Raw genomic sequence first — 20,322 nt, 5'->3', positions numbered from 1 at the left:
ATTTAATTGAAAATATTTATTATATTGATGTGACATGTCAACAAAATTATGTGTATAGTCGAATGGTACAATCAGCCCCCGCTGAGAAGACCCACGGCTGCAGAGGATGGAAGGTGACTCCGAGGATGCCAAAGTCCTCATGAGCTTCGTGAGTCTGTAGCTGCTTTAGTGGAACTATCAGTGGATTCTGGAGAAGATCACTAAAAAAACAAACACAACAGAATAAAATACACAGTTAAACTCATTATATATTTAGTTATTGAAAAAAAATATATGGTAACTAAAGTTGTGGACAAATAACTTAACTATTACCCCTTAGAGTGGGAACCATCGATAGATCGACTCTCTATTAATTCGTATAAAGTGGGGAGCGACGGAATACCGACTATAGCGCAATTTGATTTAGGTAACGACCTGTGCGGACGTGTCTTAGCGCGCGCATGTATAACGTTTTTAATAAGTTAATAACGTTTATAAATAACCATTTAAAATTGTTTTACTGCAAATTTAACATTTATTTTTGTATTTGTTTTAAGTAAAAGTTTTTTATTTCTACCTACAAAATGTCAAATTCGTCAAGTAGTGATGATGAAAAGCAATTAGCAATTTATGCAAAATATGTGAAAATAAGCTCAGCACTATAAGGGTTAATATTAATTTTTATTGTACAGTAACAGTTAAAAATTCAAGATGGCGACTAATACAGTGGGTCTAGAATACCAATGGCACATCTTATTCTTACAAAAGAAAATTTGCTGCATTTAATGCAATTATAAATTACCTAGTATGTATGTAACTAGAATGCTAAAATTTCAAGCGAGTTTTTATCTTTCTTCGTCTTATCCCCTAAAGGTGGAGACTGACCGGAGCATTTTGTCGTAACATCGCTCGCGGCGAGCATCATCGAGCATCCGAAACTATGGATGGAGCGCTCGGCTCGGTGTACTGACTGCCTGAATGCTCGCATCGTAACGTGTTACGTTACGACGAAGTGCTCCGGTCAGTCTCCACCTTAAGACCCCAAAAATCAATATTTAAGATTCATCATGTTATTTACTGACCATCCCATTCAAAGCAGAGAATGCATCAATAATACTATGTTTGCGTTAGGTAAATGTTTCGCACTTACTTATATACCATTCCGTGGGATATGATGAGTTTTCTGTCATCAGATCCAGATGCGAATAGTGGATATCTCTTGTGGAAGGCAACCCCTCTCACTGCTGCACTGTGAAGTCGGAGAGTCTGGTATGGCTTACTCGACAAGTCAAGATCAAACCTAAATAAACAAACAACATAATATTTTGAGTGTGTCCAAATACTTGTTCACAAAATCTGGATTATCTCCAATTACAGGAGTTATTTTCATATTATTTTTTGACATCTCATCAAAGATGAAGAAGAATATGGAAGTCTGGGCATTTACGGGGCTTACGACCGTCATAGGCTAGTTTGAGTGATCACTTTACACACGTGTAACATTCACCAATTCTACCCATTATTGACAACCACACTACTCAAATTCTTGGAAGTTCTATATATATTTTCACGTGTGTAAAGTGATCACTCAAACCAGCCTATGACGGTCGTAAGCCCCGTAAATGCCCAGACTTCCATATTCTTCTTCATCTTTGATGAGATGTCAAAAAATAAACAACATAATGTTAAAATAATCACAAAAATTTACTGGTCCAATATTGAATCTCATTCGATATGGATTTTTTCCTCACGGGTCCCATGTTGAATGTTATTCGACATTTTTTTCATCATTAGTATTATGAAGTTAAAATGCAAGCCTACATTTTTCTTCACTCGTGTCTATTACAATAGTATGTGGAGCAGAGGAAAAATAAATTTTTGCCCGATGTGTAACTAACTGTCTACCTGGATTTTTTTTGGGGACCCGAAGGGTTATTGGCCTATTTTAGTATTAAATATTTATTAGGTTTTCTTTTAAATTCTTATATCATTAGTTAGTTTCGTATATACACAGTCCAACATAAAATATTAAGAATAATAACTTCCTTGAGGTTCTTTATTAAAATGTGTTACATTTTGGGCTTATTCTAAAAACAGATGACAATGCTTGCATAAAGTTCAAAACATCAAGAAAAAGTATGAATGCTGCACAGTATTACAAAATGGCACAAGAAATCCAAATGTTAATGCCAAATTGTAGCATTCAAGTATATGAATATGCTTACCACATCATTTTTCTATCATACGAGGCAACAAGTAAATTGTCACCAGCGGGATGTATAGCCATACAGCTGATCCATTGCGCAGAAGTCAGAAGTTTCTTCACCAACTCTTGCTTTACCAGATCATACACTCTTACGATACGTTGAGTCTAAAAAAAAACATTAATTTAAATTACATTCAATAAAACACAGTAAGGAATTCAATTGAATTTTAAACTTCCAGCTTTTATTTTAAAAAATACATAATCAACTATTAGATAACCAATTTCAGAAGCATTACACGGAGCACAAAGAAAAATATTTATGTACATCTATATTTTTGACATATCTACCGTGTTTAAAGCACTAATTAATAATTTCTTAAATGCAAATACAGTAGACGCTCTCTTAAACGGCCTTGACTAGACCGACCCAGGGCCGGATGGCGAAAAAGCCGGTTAAAGAGAAGGTAGTGAAAAACACAATTTTCGCAAGGAAAAAAAAACAGAATTTTTTTAATAACACTAGAAAAACAGAACATTTATTCTGTATTAGAAAATTAAATTAAAAATTATTATTTCATAAACTATAAAAAATATGTAAAGGAAAAAGCCACACATCACTCCAAAAAAGCGTGTATTTCGGGCGCGAGGCATTCCTAGAAGATATATTATTTTGAGAAATAAAAAGACTTTGTTTTTTGATCCACTCATATTTTTATTAACAACCAACTAGTTTCGGCAACAACATGTTGCCCTCTTCAGGGTTTAATTTGACTTAATTAATTATTTAATTCATAAATTAAACCCTGAAGAGGGCAACAGGTTGTTGCCGAAACTAGTTGTTAATAAAAATGTGAGTGGATAAAAAAAGCAAAGTCTTTTTATTTCTATAAAATAATATATCAATATGATGCACAAAGTTAATGCTTTCAATATTCAAAACATTCCTAGAAGAGGCCGGTTAAAGCGGCGCCAGTTAAAAGCGCGTCTACTGTACTTTGATTAATGTGTCTTTGTGTAATGTGTTAATTAAACTTACGGCAACAAAAAGGAATGGTCTTATCGGATGGAACAAGGCGCACTGAACCATTCCTTTGGCTTTAGTAAACGGCAGCTGAGACCTCCTCCGGGAAACTTGATGCACCACCACGGAGCGGTTAGCTCCCTCTGGCAATACCACGCACAAATAGTCACCTCGCCCGTGCCAGACAACCTGAAAAAAATCAAAGAATTTAAATCTGAACAAGAAACTACTATTGCTACTATCATCACACCATTTTTCCGCAGGGGTAAGTAGGAGAGGATGGAACGCCACACTCTTCTGTCCTGACATACACTCTTAATATCCAAACATCATTTGTCAGGGCTTTTCTTTAAACAGAAAAGGTCATGGAACTCACTTATGTCAAGCTTTTTACTTAAAACATCATTTAAATATTACGATATCATATTTTATCATCATGACGGATTATATAATTACAGATGGTAATTATGTAAACGCAAACATTGTTTCGTCTAATTGATTTTGAAAATATAAAAAATTAAATTTATCCGTGAAAAAAGGTGCCAGAACGACATTCTACCGATTTACATGAAAAAAAAAGCCCTGCATCTAGTCACTCATGCCCTTCGATTACGCAGACTTTTAACACCACCTGATTTAAGGTTCTGATTGATCTGATCTTGCCAAGTCTTTTTCTCGTTCTGTTCCCGCTCACATTCATCAAATATACTTTCTTAGTCATTCTCTCTACATGTCTATACCACCTTAAAGAACTCTTCTTAATCTTTTCAATTATCCCCAGTTCAGCCTTACTTTCCTTTTGTATATCTTCGTTTTTAATTCTGTTATACAATGATTTTCCACACATTCGTACGAGGGAGCACAATTCAACAGCGATCACTCTGCTTTCATTAATGCAAAAACATACAAATTAAAAAAACATGGTTTTGAAGAGTTGGTAGCCATGCCATTACAACTTGCAGGTACTAATTATGTATCATTAGTACCAGTTCTCTGTTATCATTATGAAATACTTTAACAGAATTCATAATTTTTAATTAATGTTTTACTTGGTAAATACCACTATTTCTTAAAATCTACTGTGACATGTGCTTCGATGCATTTCGCATCATTTTCAAACACCGTATCATGCGGAATGCATCGAAACACGTGTCAGAGTAGATTTTACGAAATAGTGATATTTACTATGTAAAACATTAATTAAAAATGGATGAATTTTACCACAAAGTGACTGCCGAATCAATTAATGAAAGAATTTATAATCTTCATGGTAAAAGTAAGGACAATGATATAACGAGGGTAGCAAGTTTTGCAATTTCGAATCTTACAGTTAAAACAATTAATGACACACTTGATGTTAATTTTTTCTTTGTTAGTTTTTCTTTTTATTAAAATATAGTGATAGTTTTATCCTTTTCATATTCCATATTTCTTATTACATTATTAAGACATAGAAAGGAGAGTGAATGCTGGGAATAAAGTGAATGGTGCACTGAAATCAGTTATAGCAAATAAAAACCTATCAGCGGAAACTAAACTAGAAGTGCACAACGGAGTCCTGGTTCCAACTCTAATGTATGGAAGTGAAACATGGAGTTGGCAAAAGAAGGATGAAAGTAGACTGAATGCAGTCGAAATGCGATCTCTCAGAAGAATGTGCGACTAAACGATGTATGATAGATGTACGAATAGCGGAATAAGGAAGGAATGCAAAGCTGAGATAAGCATTATCGATAAAATTAAGAAAGGTGTGTTGAGATGGTTTGGACATGTAGAACGAATGAGTGAGGGAAGAACGGTAAAACAAATTTATGAGGCGAATGTTAGCGAGAAAAGAAGCAGAGGAAGACCGAGAAAAACATGGCACAATCAGGTATGCCAAATACTTGAAAGTGGTCAGGTTAGGAGTCGTAACAATCGGCGGGTATGTATGAGGAACGCATGAACGTGGAAGAGGCGATGAATGTTTGCAAGGACAGAGTGGTGTGGCGCTCTATTCTCTCTACCTACCGCTGCGGGGAAGCGGCGTGATGGTTAGTTAGTTAGTTAGTTTATTTCTTATTACAGATAAATTCAATATTAGTACATACTACTGATTGTATTTTGTTTTTTGTTTTTAATTGCCTAGTCTTTGTCATAATGAATTTTTTCCAGTTTTATCATGTGCTATTTACCTGTTTGACTTCTTTGAAGTGACTAACGCTGATTCTAACTCCCAATTTCCACTGCTCTGGTGATACTGTTTCCCATTGAACAGCAGTTCGAATCCTTTCATCAGCTATAAAAAAAATTACAAAAGAATTTATATTAATTAGAAATTAAATAACAAAACATGTATAATAGTGCAGTATGGAGTTAATTGCTAGAACTATGTAGTTTGCATTAGTTATTTTCATTAAACGTCTCCTTCATGGCATTTTTCCCAAAACACCACTACTCACGCGATCTTGAAAGATTTGACTCCACATTAATTTATGTCATAAGCAATTAGTCAGCATTATTGTCAACTTTTCTAACTCTTATCCGCATCCAATATGTAGTGTGTAAGGCACTGCATCATATTGACGCAGTGTTATCTTGATCGTTATTTACGTGAGGGCAAGGTGATCAATCCTGCGCTACAGGTACCAGAACAGGGTAATATTAAATAAATATTATTTCATTTTCTTTTAACCTTTATCCGCACCCAATAATGCATAGGGCACTGTATCATAGCGGCACAGTTTTATCTCAATCTATAATTGCATGAAGGCAAGGTGATCAACTCTGCGCTTCCTGTACCAGTCCAGGATGATATAAAATAATTATGAAAGTGAAAATAACCCATATTTATTTTAACCCCCTTGGGAATCAAACCCGGGACCTCTATCACGGTAGCCAAATGCGCTGACCACTACACTATGGAGGTGGACAAAAATATTAGAGTGGATAAATTAGTGGATTAGGTGGATAAATACTAGGGTGTAAAATCACTAATATTTATTTTCACCCCCACCTGAATCGAACCCGGGACCTCCATCGCGGTAGCTAAACACACTAACCAATACACTATGGAGGCGGACTTAAATAAAATATTATTGACGATAGCTTACCGATATATTCCGAGTTGTCCGGGGCTTCAGCCAGCAGTTCTTCGGTCCTCTCGGCCACTTTGTGGTCTCCCACTCCCTTTCCAGGAGACACCAGCAACATGCGTTGGCCACACGCCACAGCCAGGAGGGAGAGCGATGTCACAGGAGTAGACTGCACACTCTTGACAGCGTCTTCACCGATCTTGGTGGTCTTCAAGCAACGCCCAGTGCTGACTTCCCATACTGCAAAAAGATACCATTAGAGGTCTGAAGAGCCGTTCTAACCATGTAATATATTATATAAATGACAAGGTAGAGAGTCGTATAATGGGTATATTTTATAAAAACATTAAAAGTTGTCCAGTTTAATGAAAACTCTCCCTGATTTTTTTTTCCTTAAAAAAGAGAAATATTTGTGTTTTTATTATTTACAAAAATACTTCCATTTCATACTATTTCTGTGAGCCCAAGGGCGTTTGTGCACTACACTGAATTATGTGGAATTTTACCGTCCGGCACGTCAGTTAGCGTTTTAAAATGATGATTGGCTTGTGCTTTTGTCCATCTTTCTTCGGATCGGTGCTCTTGATCGGTGCGTGAACACGTTGCGCATAAATTTGATCACACTAAACTGTCGTAGTCGCTTTAATTTTTCAAAATCGGACTGCCAGATGGTAAAATTACGGGTAGTGCACAAACGACCTAAGGGGCTTATTATTATTAGAAATAGGTATCAAATTGTGGTAGAGTGGGTTCGAACCGAGAAACTCTGATACAAGAGTCCGCGACACTAACCACGGGACCACAACATGACACAATGATATTAAAATCCTCATTTGTAATGTTCGAAATGAATTGATAAACATATTAAAAGAATTTGCAGATAAATGTTTTCAAAGGAAAAAAAGAAAAGACACACAAAATAGTGGTCAGAATAATGTCAGCGCGTTGTAAAATTGTGAAATAAGTTTACCCCGAAGAAAGCCCATATAAGGGTGGCTGAATCACTGGAAGAAGGATACACGGTTTAACAAAAAAAAGTACATATGTCTACGAGAAATGCGAGAATATTACTTTTAACTGTTCCATCATCGCATCCGGAATACATGTACTGTCCAGTTGGATCCACATCAATGCATCGCACTATATCGGTATGTCCTCTGTACACCATACTCTCATGGGTCGGGAAGGGCTGCAGATCCTGTGGGTTCGGTAGTTTGGGGACCAGCTGATGAGGTTCGATGGTGAGCTAAAAAAATAAAATAATGTAAGATTCCTTGATTCTCAATGCATCATATGATCAGTACCTAATAGGTTTGTTATTTACCCTCATTTTGATGGCGCGTGGGGCAAGATAGAGATCCAGACAGCGCAGGAAACGCTCCCGGGTGTACCTGGAATATGCCGGCACTTCGCGAAGAGAGGCATACTTCTGTGGTAAGAAAGTATACTTCCTCTTCCAAGGTGTGTTCTCCATTCTCTTCCACTGTTTCATCTGTAAAAAAAAGGGTTAATTAACGGTCTTATCTTCAAAAATTAACAGGAAATCACACAAGATAATGGGTATAAAGGAATGCAAAACGACTGGAAAGAATTTAAGTATGATATAATGTGGGAATGGGGCTAGATATTTGGTTCTTCTTCTTCTTCTTCAAACCCTTATCCGCACCCCAGTGGTGCATAGGGCACTGCATATAAACACAGTGTTATCTTGATCGTTAACACATGAAGGAAAGTTGATCAGCTTTCCGCTTCAGGTACCAGTCCAGGGTAATATTGAATAAATGTTAGAGTGAAAAAATATTTATTTTTACCCCCTTGGGAATAACCCGGGACCCCCAGAATGGTAGCCGAGCGTGCTGACCATTACACTATGGAGGCGGACAATATTTGAATTAACAAAATTTATTGTTTTTTTTTTTTTAAATAATATACTTGGATGGCTTGACTCTGGCCAATGTCTGTACACAACGGATTCTTCAGTTCTTTATACACGTTGCATGTAGCAATGAGGATAGCCTGGAATGACTGGTTGTGATTGGTAACCTGAAGGGGAAAAGAGGGAGAGGAAGATCCCGCACATGATGGATCAATCAAATTAAAACAGCAGCAGGCACCTCGGTGATTGAAGTACTACGTGCAGCGCAGTCAAGGGATAACTGGAGAAGAATCATTACTTCCACAAGGGAGAAGAATTTTTTTTTTTTTAAATATACTTGTTAACTTTCGACAGATAGTTGTATCGCAGTAGGTATTTCATTCCGCAAAATGTTTATCACCAAAATCTCAGGAGACCAAATGCCTAGGAGATATATTTAGTTTGGCCATACCTCTCTTTCATCAAGCAAGTACTCAGGAGGTGGATTATAGCTCTCTGCGTGGCCAGGAAGTGCCCTTTTTGGTGCTGGGATGTGATTTCGGATCCTCCTCATTTCCTCCGCCTGGTCATCGGTGCTCCATAACATGTAGAAACGCGGCTCCTAAAGAAAACAAATAAATAAATCAATAATACTTCAGTCAATTCCCTTTAATAGGAGTTAACTCATTGCAACACGAAGCGGGAAAATCGCCGGCCAAGATCAATTTGTCACTGACTAGCAAGGCTTTGTCTTTGAAGTATTATTTTTACATTAAAACTGAATGACAATAACTATAAAAATGACTTATATGAGTATATTTTGGTTACTGATTTCATAACAAAATGAAATAATCACAAAAAAATATGCTACATATTATGTTTTACCATTTTTATTTTGTGTGTAATTTAGTCTTAATGTTATTGTGATAAAAAATGTGTCGAAATTAAAAAGTGTATGAACAAATTATGTCATCTTTATTAGTGGTGCAATGGGTTAAGATGACAGTTCCGCAGTACCTTCTTCTTTTCTCTGTCTATCCTGTCCTGTTCCTTGGTCTTGATCCATCCGGCTCGTAAGGCGCGGACCAGTCGGTTGACCTGACGCTGCTCCAACTGCGAGGGAAGGAACGATCTCTTGTGCTCGGGGAACGCTCGAACCGGAGTCTGGAGAACTTCGCTCGAGAACCATTCCACCCATTCCTTGAAACATAACATAGTAAAATTAGTATAATGCCATTAAAACCACTTACAGCACTCATAAACAGAAAAGGATATGCCTAACTTTGGGAAATTTACACAGGGTAAAAAATTTGCACACAATACCTTAAAATAATGATGAATTTCATAAATAGCTTATTTTTTAAATAACATATCCATATTGATAAGGAAATACTGCACTCTCATTCATTAATAGGATTTTTCAAATGTTTAAAAAATTATATACTTAATACTCCTGTCTGGATGTGATACAAAAAAATATAGAAGATTTAGATTTATTACCTGTGACAGGTAAAAAAAATGGACATTAAAACAGCTTTTTCAACCACAATGTTCAACCATCATTCGTTGTTGTGAAATTGAAAATACTAGAAATGTGTGCTGTCCCTTTTATTTCTTTTCCATTTAACCAGACGGAACCACAGAAACGTGCGGTCGGGTACAGGTAGTATCAAATATATTTTACAGTAAATAATCGTTACCTAATACATACTTATTTTGAGCCTTCCGAAAATCAACATTTGATTTATGTACGAAGGTGGACAAAATATTTCACCAAATATTTATTTGATATGCTATTGTAAGCCAAGAGAGACTATCATAATATGACCGATTGGGAATATTTTTGATGCATTATGTTCAAGATTGTTTTACCGGATAATCGTCAAATGAGGGATCTGGAGTTTTGCCATGTCTCAACCTAGCTAAGATCTCCAAGTCCGCTTTGCTGAGAATGACATCTTGTCCTGTCAGGGGATCATGTACCGTTCTCCAGAAATCTGGATCCTCACATCGCCTGTGAAAAAAAAAGAAATTAGTTTGAACTTGAGAATTCGATATCTACGTAGCATTGAAAGCGAATTGACAGCGAATTTTGTACTGTATCCATCAAAAAGATATTTAATTAATTGATTCGGCAGTCACTTTGTGTTAAAATCTATACATTTTTAATTTATTTTACTTAGTAAATACCACTATTTCTTAAAATCTATTTTGACACGTGTATCGATGCATTCCGCATCATAGGGTGTTTGAAAATGAAGCGGAATGCATCGAAACATATGACATAATAGATTTGAAGAAATAGTGGTATTTACCAAGTAAAACTCAAATTGAAAATAAGATACTTCAATGGAATTAAATGCTAAAATTTCCATGATAAACTGTTATAACAAAAATAATTGAATTTCTTATTTGCACAATGTAATGGTTTTAAAATTTTTACTTGTTTAAACACTAGTTCTGAATAGGTAATATACTCACTTAAGAAATTCTTCTATTTGATCTCGTTGAACCGGCTTAAGAATTTGTTTGCCGTCCCAATCGTAGCCAATGTGCGGATAGTCCTTGTACCAATGTAATGGCACGTCTCCTATTGTATTTCTACGATCTTCCTCATCTGAAGAGTCATCACTTGAATACTCATCTAAAAACCAGTCACAAAAATAGATTCATATCTAAAAACATAATAAATTAATAATAAAAACATTTTTTAAAATCCTCCATTTACATTTAAAGTAAATTACTTTTTTGCAGCTATACTTTTTCATTTTATTCTTGATAGTACATTTCAAATCAGCTGTGACATTTACACTACACGGCAGAATTATGACATATTTTATTCATTATTTTAAACATTTGTTAAGAACCATTAAGTCAAAAAATTAGTAGCATAAAGACTTTACTACGGTTTAAGCTAAAAATTATTATGTCAACATTTGGTCCAGAGAAATTGATACATAATTGGATTTCGATTACTGCGCTGTCACAAACTGTATCTCAAAACACATTGGACATACATTGTATTTTATCAAATGTGTTACAGACTGTTTGCCGAATGCAGGTAGATTTAAATGAAAACGTTTTACATAAGTATGCTTTAATAAATCACTTACTTTTTTTAGTTTCTATTTCATCATCATCTTTACTTTCTACTGTTGATTCTTGTGCACTTATTTTAATATTTTTAAGGTTTAATTTATTTTCATTTTGTGTACTTGCTAAAGCCCCTCCTTTTCCTTTGACTATATCTGGTTTGCTTTTATCCGATTTACTTTTAAAATCACTCGATGCATTTTTTTCACGGACAACTGCGGGTTTTTGTTTTGAAGACTTTGCTTTTTGGTCTTGTTTAGGTGTTTTAGAAACCTCTACCGTTTTGGACTTGGGAATTTTGGGATCTGGTTTAATTTGATTCTTTTTTTTAGTTTGTTTTGTTTTACTATCCGAGCCATCATCACTGGAATCCTGTTCAAATCCTGATTCTGATTCATCATCGGATCCTTCTTCGTCATCATCTTCACTGTCCTAGAAAAATGAGAACATGTTGACTTAGAAATAAAATTCATTCATAAATATGGACACCACAAACTGCCCTGAGGGCCTTCTGTCGGCTACCAGCTCCCTTGCATTATCCCACATCCCAAATCCCGAAGTTCAGACGAGAACTGCTGACAAATTTTCAGGAGTGGATATTCTAAGGGACGGGAACCTGACACATTGTAAAAGAAACAAGCTTGATTAAGGTTCTCGGGCAGCAAGCAAAGTACCTAACCTAGTCAAGTGTATTGCTTTTTCTTGATAACGTTATGACCATGGATGGCTGCATCCTACTCTGTACCTCAAAAAGTCAAACCACGTAAGTTTTTTCGCAGACTTCTGCTTAACACTTTGATTGCCACAAGATATTTTAATTGCGTCTCATCAGCTACCGGAGGCTGACACTTTGTACCTTATATTGTCATATAAAGTCAATATAAGGTACAAGGTGTCAGCCTCTGGTGGCCGACGAGACGCAATTATAATGCCGTGTGTCGGTCATTGGTGGCTGACATTGGCGATCAACATGTTAAAGCGGATTATACAGCTCCTTAGACTTTTGCAAAATGCCATGTTTTTCCCGAATCGGGTTGTGGTCATGTGGTTAGTGTTGCGGACTTTGAGACAGAGTTTTCATAAGAAATATCATAAATATACAAATTTTATTTAATTTTACATGTCATTTTTACTATCTCTATATTAAAACAATGTTGTCAATTAACAACCACAATATAAATATAAAAATATTAATAATAAAATTACCTCTCCCGAACTGCTAGATTCAAAAGATAATTCGTCATCATCATCAGAATCAAAAATAGGTTTCTGGAAAAACAATACAATAAGTTAAAAATTTAAAGAATGCAAAATTTTATTTGTAAGGTTAAACAGTTCATCCATTAACAGAAAGTTTTATCATCGAATATGAATATAATATAAGTATTAATACTTAAATAAATCATTTTTTATGTGGACAAAGGTTATAAATTATACATCCACTACTTCACTAACTACACTGGCTACAGTTTCCCAAAAACCAACAAATTTGAGATAAAACCTGCATTAATGGATACAACACAATTCATTATAGCCTCATCAGATTTACCACTTGAGATAATTACACACAATTTTTATTTTTATTTTTTATTTTTTATTTTTTTCATAATACATAGATACATTCAATATACATATTCATTTCATATATACATTTAGTATACGTATTACGGCTCTTTAGGCATGGCCTGTGTTGAGCCGAATACTAACATGGTAATACAAAATTTATTTTTTTATTTTTTAAAATTTTTTCATAATATATTTTTTTAATGATTAGATTATAAACATAACATACAGGAGATACAAAAATAATTTTTAGTTTAAGGTTTTTCAATGTGATAATTACACCTGGACTTTAATTAATTCACTTTCCACCTTGTCCCAATAGACGGTTCTGCCACATTAGGTGGGACTACGATGGCCGCGTCGATAAATTTCATACAAACAAATTTCATATGTGCTCGCTCAGTTCACTTTTTAAAAAATCCTACTTCTCGGCACGACACAAAATCACATACATAACTTTACAGAACTCCATTTGTCCCACCCGCCTGTGGGTGGGACAAATGGAGTTCTGTGGGAACTCAATTAATTTATAATACACGACTTATTAAACCATTTCAAATGATTACTTTGGGTCTTATCTCGAATCTTAACTAGCATTGCAATAAAAAAAAAACATGGTTAAAACTCATATTTTGCATTCGCATCAGTGGTGCGATAATAATATATGGCATTATGTTGTTTTCTATTGAAATAATAACGACATAATAAACTTACATCCATTTCTCCATCTGAATCCTCAACTTCGCCTTCTGAATCTGTGCTGTCGGCATCCTCATTGTTTACAGATCCCAGCAAATCATCCGTTTTCTACCAAAAACAATTTATTTAAATGACATATAAATTTTATTATGTGCAACTATCATCACTGTAATGAGTACATTATTATTATTATTGAAACCAAAAATGTTTGATCGAATCAAAGAAAGATCATAACCCTAAAATACTCACAATAGTAGGATCTCTGACAATAGCGTCGTCATTCTCATCAGATTTAGTTTTCACTTTTATTTTTGGAGCGACTGCGTGTTTTCTTTTTTTCAACGCCTCTTTTGAAGCAGGCATTTTTAAATTATTTTGTTGTAATCTAACAAACTTCTAAAATAAACTCACAAACGCACATGGGAAAAACGTCAAATTATAGAAAAATAATCAAGTGACAAGTGACTTTAGTATTGCTATAAAAAAAAAACAAGTAATTAATTTTTTCGGGGTTAGTAGTTATTTTTGTTTAAATTTTATTTCTGTGTTGATAAAAATCATCACCTGAATGCAGATTTTTTTTTAATTTTCATAAATCTTTTATACTTCTGATTTTTTAATGCATATATGTCCAAATATTATGAATCTAAATATTAAAAAGAAAATACTAAAAGGATTGAAAAAGCTCACTTTCGAAAGTTGAATTACCTTCCCTGTAAAATTTCTTTATGTGCAATTAATTAGTCTTCTTTTACATTCGGCTGACAATATGTTGTCTCGTTGTATTAAGCACCAACATTATCTTCCAAACAAAATACTTTTTACCAAATTTATTTTAAATTTGCTCTTCTCCCTTCTCATATTCTAGAAAATTTCAGAAATATTCATACCCCAAAATTTAATGACGCCATTCAGTGGGGAGTATTCTTAGGTTAACATTTAATTCAATAGGTTAGTTCTATTATTTATTTACTTAGTATTACAACGAAAAGGACACATTAAATACATTATTTTTATTTTAAACAATCATTTGACTAACCCATATATATATATATAAGTATAAACAAAATATATTTTTTCGGAGCTCTAGGCCTGGTTTCAACAAATGATTTCCACTTCTGTAGTGTATTGAAGTGTAAGTAAGCAGTAGTAATAGGTCCTGGGTTCATATCCAAACACGAAAATAATGGATGATTTCTTTTTCACCACAAGATCACTATGGCACAACAGTGGCTTAGTAACTGAAATCAAATTTGACAAGGGGCATTTATTCAATTACTTTTATAACTATCTTGTAGAAGTAAAAGATTTTTTTTGCCTTCATGAACATACAAGTATATAATATTTAAATCTTTGTTAAAATCACAAATGAGAGTGGAATAAACCATAAATAATGAAAAATAGGAGGCATCAAAAGTCTGGAATTAATAAATTTCGCTACTAGATTTACCCTCTAACACATTTGATTTAAAGATGTTAAAAAATAAATGTTTTAATAATATATACATTATCCCAACAATAATATTAGCAAATTATTTACACAGAATTTACATAGGAACAGTTTTGGCTGAAATTAATTTTTCACATGGGTTTTACCAGCAGCAACAGTAGTAAAAAGAAAAAAACTGCAATAAGCATTAAATAAACTTTAATAAATTCTCCATAACACATTAAACAATTTTTCAATAAATTAAACTCCTTTGATATTTATAAAAATCTTAAATAAAAAATAAGGATTAGCGGTAAAGGTAACATTTTTAAAGCAATAAGGAATTTTTCAGTGGTGGTTGCATTCAATCTCATCCGTCTTCTAATTGCTTTTCTGCATAAATGTTTTAAACTCGGTACATCGCTTTGCTTTAATAAATTTAAAATATCAGATAATCCTTTTGAATCTTCAACGAGCTGCAAGATTGAAACCTGTTTATACACTGTGTCTGCGTACTTGATAGACAGGCAACACATTGGCAGGATTTTGAGCATTACCTGTAACAAAAATATTTATAAAATGTTAAATTCACTTGTATATTGTATGTAGGTTTGCATTATCATCCTATAATGTACAGGTAATTTTATTATGGTTAAGTTAATATATGTTCACCTCAGCTGATATCCGTTGACCAATAAAATTGTAGTCACTTAGTTTCTCTACGATTTCTTCTGGATCTACCTTTACCGAGTAAGTGAGAAGTATCGGGAGTGTGTGTCCACCAGACGTGATAGAAGCAATGATAGCATCAGGTACTAACGTGGGACTATCAAGTGGCATTGTGGTATAATCAACATCACAACCTTGGCTAACTAATATATCAATCACCTGAAATATAACATAAAAAGTATTAGTTAGTATGTAAAAAGTTGGGCAATTAATTCTATTGACTAAGTAATAGAGGGTTTACAGTATTACCTGTGCATGGCAATAATTGTGTTCAGTGTAATGCAAATATACTAAAGGAGGACATTCTCTTCTGTACAGTGAATTAACAGCAACTCCTTTAGTCAACAAAAGATATACTAAAGTCTCGCACAGATCTTCGGAATACTTATAAATATATTCAATAATATTTAATATTGAGCAAAACGGCGGGTTCACAGTGTAGCGAGGCCTAAATCCAAATATTTTTTCCAATATAACGTGAAATCTATCACATTTGTTGAAGAATTCGGGACCTAAGTTAGATTTTAGTAATGTAGTCAGAATATCCATGGAGAAGTAAAGAGGTTTGCAAGCCATATTCATCAAATCATTTTTAATATTATCTACATCCGTAACGGACAAGAGTAACTTGAATATTTCCGCATGTCCGTGAACTACAGCTGTATATAATGGAAGGTATCCTTCATCGTTGGCAATATCTGGACTCGCTTTATTTTCTAATAGAAATGTAGTAACATCTAAAGAGCCGCGTAACGCCGCTAAAATCAGGCCGGTGTTTCCATCATAGGCACATTCATTTATATCCAATATAAAGGGAAATATAGCGCGCACGCATTCTAATGACCCATTGAAACAAGCGAGAAGAAACGGTGTCAAGCCATAGACATTGCGTAAAGTGGGGTCAGCTCCGACGTGAAGAAGAACCGAGGAGAGTTCTGCGTGACCTCTGTGGGCCGCTTCATGTAGCGGAGTATCTCCGTCATAATCCTGAAGACTGATGATTGAACCCGCAGCTATCAATGCTTGCGCCACGTCCATACGGCCCTGACAAGATACCACGTGCAATGGAGAAACCATTTCATTGCTGGCATATTCCGCAACATTTTCTCCATATTCCAATAGTAATGCAATTGTTTTCATTGAACATTTGTTTCTACATGCTAGATAAAGCGCCGTGTGTCCTTCGAAGGTTTCTGCTAGAGGTGATGTTATCGGATATTCCAAAAGAACCTTAACAGCTTCGTATGCGTCATTAGCAGCTGACACATGTAATGCAGTCCAGCCTCGGTTATCTGTGCAATTAGGATTCTTTCCTGAATCAAGCAAGTGCCTCAGTGTTACTATATCGTTTTTTCCTGCCGCTAAACTAACGGCGTTCGTACTCAATGGATTTAACGCGCTGAAATCCATTTCAGTACATGTTTTGAAAAACTTATTGATATAACTACAATAATCTAATAACAATAGCATACATTTTAATATTACACTACTTTTCGTAGAGAACAAACATTTTTTCAGCGATAGGAAGGGTGACGATGTACTAGCAAAGTAAATTCGTGAAATAATCGAGGATACAAGTTACACAAGCAACGTAAAAAATTTAACCGACTGTCAAAATACCACCGAACGTCACACCGACATTTGTATAATGTGCTGCCAGCTAAAAAAATAATTTTGAATTGCTATATAAAAAATACCTACCCATAATGTAAATATATTTTTGAGTTAAAAAAAACTATCCTTCTTATCCTCACCCAAGGTGATTCGTGTTCAGTCCAGCACAGTTCCTAGTAATAAAAAAATTATAGAGCATAAATATTTTAGTAATGCACGGTAGCCTAACGCACGCATTTTTTTAAGGTCATAAATATTTTTAAACAAAAAGATACACATCTAATACTTTTTCCATAAAAAAGTAATCGATTGTACTGTAAAATAAAGTTTTGAAGTACTTATACGAAGAGACTATAGAAATTGATTAGTTAGTTTGTAACACAGAATCATGAAGATTTATTGATTAAAAACTGAGAATTTGGGAGAATCGAGGTAATAATAATAATTATAATAATAATAATAATTCAAATGGAGCGCTTAAGGCTAAGGACTAAATTATCATATAAGGGCTCGGAGCAAATCTCCCCACCTACCGAAATAAAATTTTGAGAGTGATTGTATTATTTCATTGGATGACATTAATTCACCGTCTGACTTAGACAAAGAAAACAATACAATTTTATTCAAATAGAAATATATTTTTAGTAAAATTTACACATTCCTTTGCATTCTTTTTTATCTTTCCCCCCTTTTTGATAAGGGAACTATTCAAGGGTTATTGAAAGATATCGAAAAATTATTTTGTAATAATACGTTGATATGGTAATCAATATAATTTAGTGTTGATCGGGATACTCGTTGATTTGCATAGTTATTGAATTTTGTGGACGAAATGTCAAACTTGTGTTGACTCACGATTTCGATTTGTCTGACTGGTTCTTGGTATTTCCCGGAGAACACTGACTGGACACACCATTGCTGTTTTCTTTCCTTGCAGGAAAGTTTTCCAATTGTAACAAAGTCCTTAGGGTGATTTATATAATTCTTCTGCATTTTGATATCTTTGAGTTCTTTTCCAACGCAAATCATTTTTTGGATATCATCTTCGTCCAAATACCAATACATGTCTGCGTGTCCAATCATTGGCAGATACTTTCCACTGTCTCGGGGAGGTTTCTGGGTTTTTACAATTTTTGTGTAGTATTTTCGTAGATGCGTCATATATTTCTTGTAATGAATGCTTTTGAGCAGTTTTTCAAAATCTGATAACTCACTAGAAAAAAGAGGACAAATGATTCTTCAGTATTGAAATTTTAACCTAAATATACATTCAAGATGGATGAAAAGTTTACTACCGGACAAAGAAATAACTATCGAAAATAAAAAGAATATTTTTCACCTATATTTTGTCTTTCAGTATCACTTTCTAAGATCAACAAAATTTTAATGTATCAAAATACTTCTTTAAAATTTGTCTTCAAAATGTGATTTCAAACCGTCCTTTATTTTATCGGATTTTATTGTTTTTTTTAATATATTTTACTACGAACTTTATCACAATTTTTAAAATGATTTTATAATTCATAAAATGTTCATAGAGGATCACTTCTAAGCTATATTATAAAGCCATAATTAGTCATAATACCTAGACTATAATACATAAGGTTCTGGAAACCAATGGATATTTTGTACTTTGACCCGGGCGAACAGGTAAATGATCATTTATCAACATTCTGTGCACCTATACCGACCTTCGACCGACCTTAAATATATGTTTTTTTTTCAATGTAACAGGTATATCCAATCGTGTATCCTTAAATTAAATTAATCGCTCTTTAAAAAATGTTGGATCACAATTTAACAAGCAATAATTTTGCTCATGTAACTGTCATTTCAAATAACTCTCGTCCACGTTCTAATAACCACAAATTAGTATTAAAAATTCATATAGACCAGACTCCTCATAAACAGTGTCGTTAATTCGTTAGATCTATGTCAGATTTTCTCACTTTTTCAATAAGCTTAATGACAACACAATAATTAATTTTAATTAACTCTAGTTTTTACTTAACATTTCGCTGCTATTTGGGGTCTAGAAATAAGCTTGATCTTATTACAATGCTGATCTCTGGTGACAAAAATCACATTGTATACGAGTATAGTAAAATTATGTATGTAATGTAGAAAACATTTCAAATGCTCCTGGTATCTCAAAAGAGGAATCCCGAAAGCCACGTACATTGTTAAACGGATATTATGTTTACTAGGTGTAGATATTTTCATTAATTGATTCTTCAGTCACTTTTTGGTAAAATCTACCCATTTTTACCACTATTTCTTTAAATCTATTGTGACACGTATTTCGATGCATTCCGCATCATTTTCCGTGTTTGAAAACGATGTATCGAAACACATATGACAATAAATTTAATGAAATAGTGGTATTTACCACGTATAACTTAAATTTAAAATATATTCATTGTTTCAAATTAATATGGTATGTAGATATACTCACGATGAAAACCTTTGTGAATAAATTCCTGAAGATACTTTCGTGCGTAAGAGGTGATGCAATTTGGCTAGAATAAAAACCACCCACTTCCTGGACTCGATTTCAAACTCTTCCAGCCTTTGTTCTTTCAGGATGTGTTCCCTCGCCTTGATTTCTGTCAACACCTCGTCATTTTTATCCTGGACCTTCGATATCCAAGCCTTAAGAGCGTAGTATGAAAATATATCTCTACGCGAAAGGTATCCGTGCCACGTCTTTTGAATGATAGCTGCCATTTTATTATAATATGCCAGATACATTTGCTCTACAGTTTCCTTTAGAAGTCGACGGTAGAACACCCTTCCGCGCCAACCTCGGTACCATTTTTGGATGACGAGAGCGGACTTGTTTAATTTCTTTATGTATCGTTGAATCAAAAACCTTCGTACGTAAGACTGAATGATCCGAGCATTACAGAAGACAATCCTATCGATTGATGCATTTTCACTGGAAATAATAACATATTCTTGATCAAATGCCGACTGTCATCCATTAGTAATAATTCGTTCAGTTCAATTATGTACCGCCTCAGTTTACATTAAAAATGATAGACTAAAATAGAATCAGTA

The 20,322-nt window shown here is 34.2% G+C and overlaps 2 protein-coding genes across 2 annotated transcripts; both read right to left on the bottom strand.

Annotated features, from left to right (window-relative positions):
• Nucleotide 1: 1 nt before the first annotated feature.
• Nucleotides 2-13,923, bottom strand: LOC148301750 (ribosome biogenesis protein BOP1 homolog). Its single transcript, XM_088272769.1, has 16 exons — nt 13,740-13,923; nt 13,506-13,598; nt 12,435-12,497; nt 11,249-11,660; nt 10,617-10,779; nt 10,008-10,149; nt 9,153-9,335; nt 8,608-8,757; nt 7,605-7,772; nt 7,352-7,526; nt 6,299-6,520; nt 5,381-5,484; nt 3,222-3,395; nt 2,205-2,350; nt 1,130-1,279; nt 2-200 (listed from the first exon to the last, which is right to left on the bottom strand). Exons 1-16 carry the CDS (start codon nt 13,851-13,853, stop codon nt 47-49), a joined length of 2,613 nt encoding a protein of 870 aa, XP_088128895.1. The 5' UTR covers nt 13,854-13,923; the 3' UTR covers nt 2-46.
• Nucleotides 13,924-15,121: 1,198 nt separating this feature from the next.
• Nucleotides 15,122-17,275, bottom strand: LOC148301749 (uncharacterized). The gene is made up of 3 exons (XM_088272772.1): nt 15,898-17,275; nt 15,592-15,807; nt 15,122-15,476 (listed from the first exon to the last, which is right to left on the bottom strand). Exons 1-3 carry the CDS (start codon nt 17,116-17,118, stop codon nt 15,198-15,200), a joined length of 1,716 nt encoding a protein of 571 aa, XP_088128898.1. The 5' UTR covers nt 17,119-17,275; the 3' UTR covers nt 15,122-15,197.
• Between the last annotated feature and the right edge of the window lie 3,047 nt (nt 17,276-20,322).

The sequence above is a fragment of the Brachycentrus maculatus genome, unplaced genomic scaffold (assembly GCF_059751285.1).
Source record: "Brachycentrus maculatus isolate JH-2025_06_01 unplaced genomic scaffold, ASM5975128v1 h1tg000522l, whole genome shotgun sequence".
Lineage (NCBI taxonomy): Eukaryota > Metazoa > Arthropoda > Insecta > Trichoptera > Brachycentridae > Brachycentrus > Brachycentrus maculatus.
This window is presented reverse-complemented; position numbering and strand designations above follow the sequence as displayed.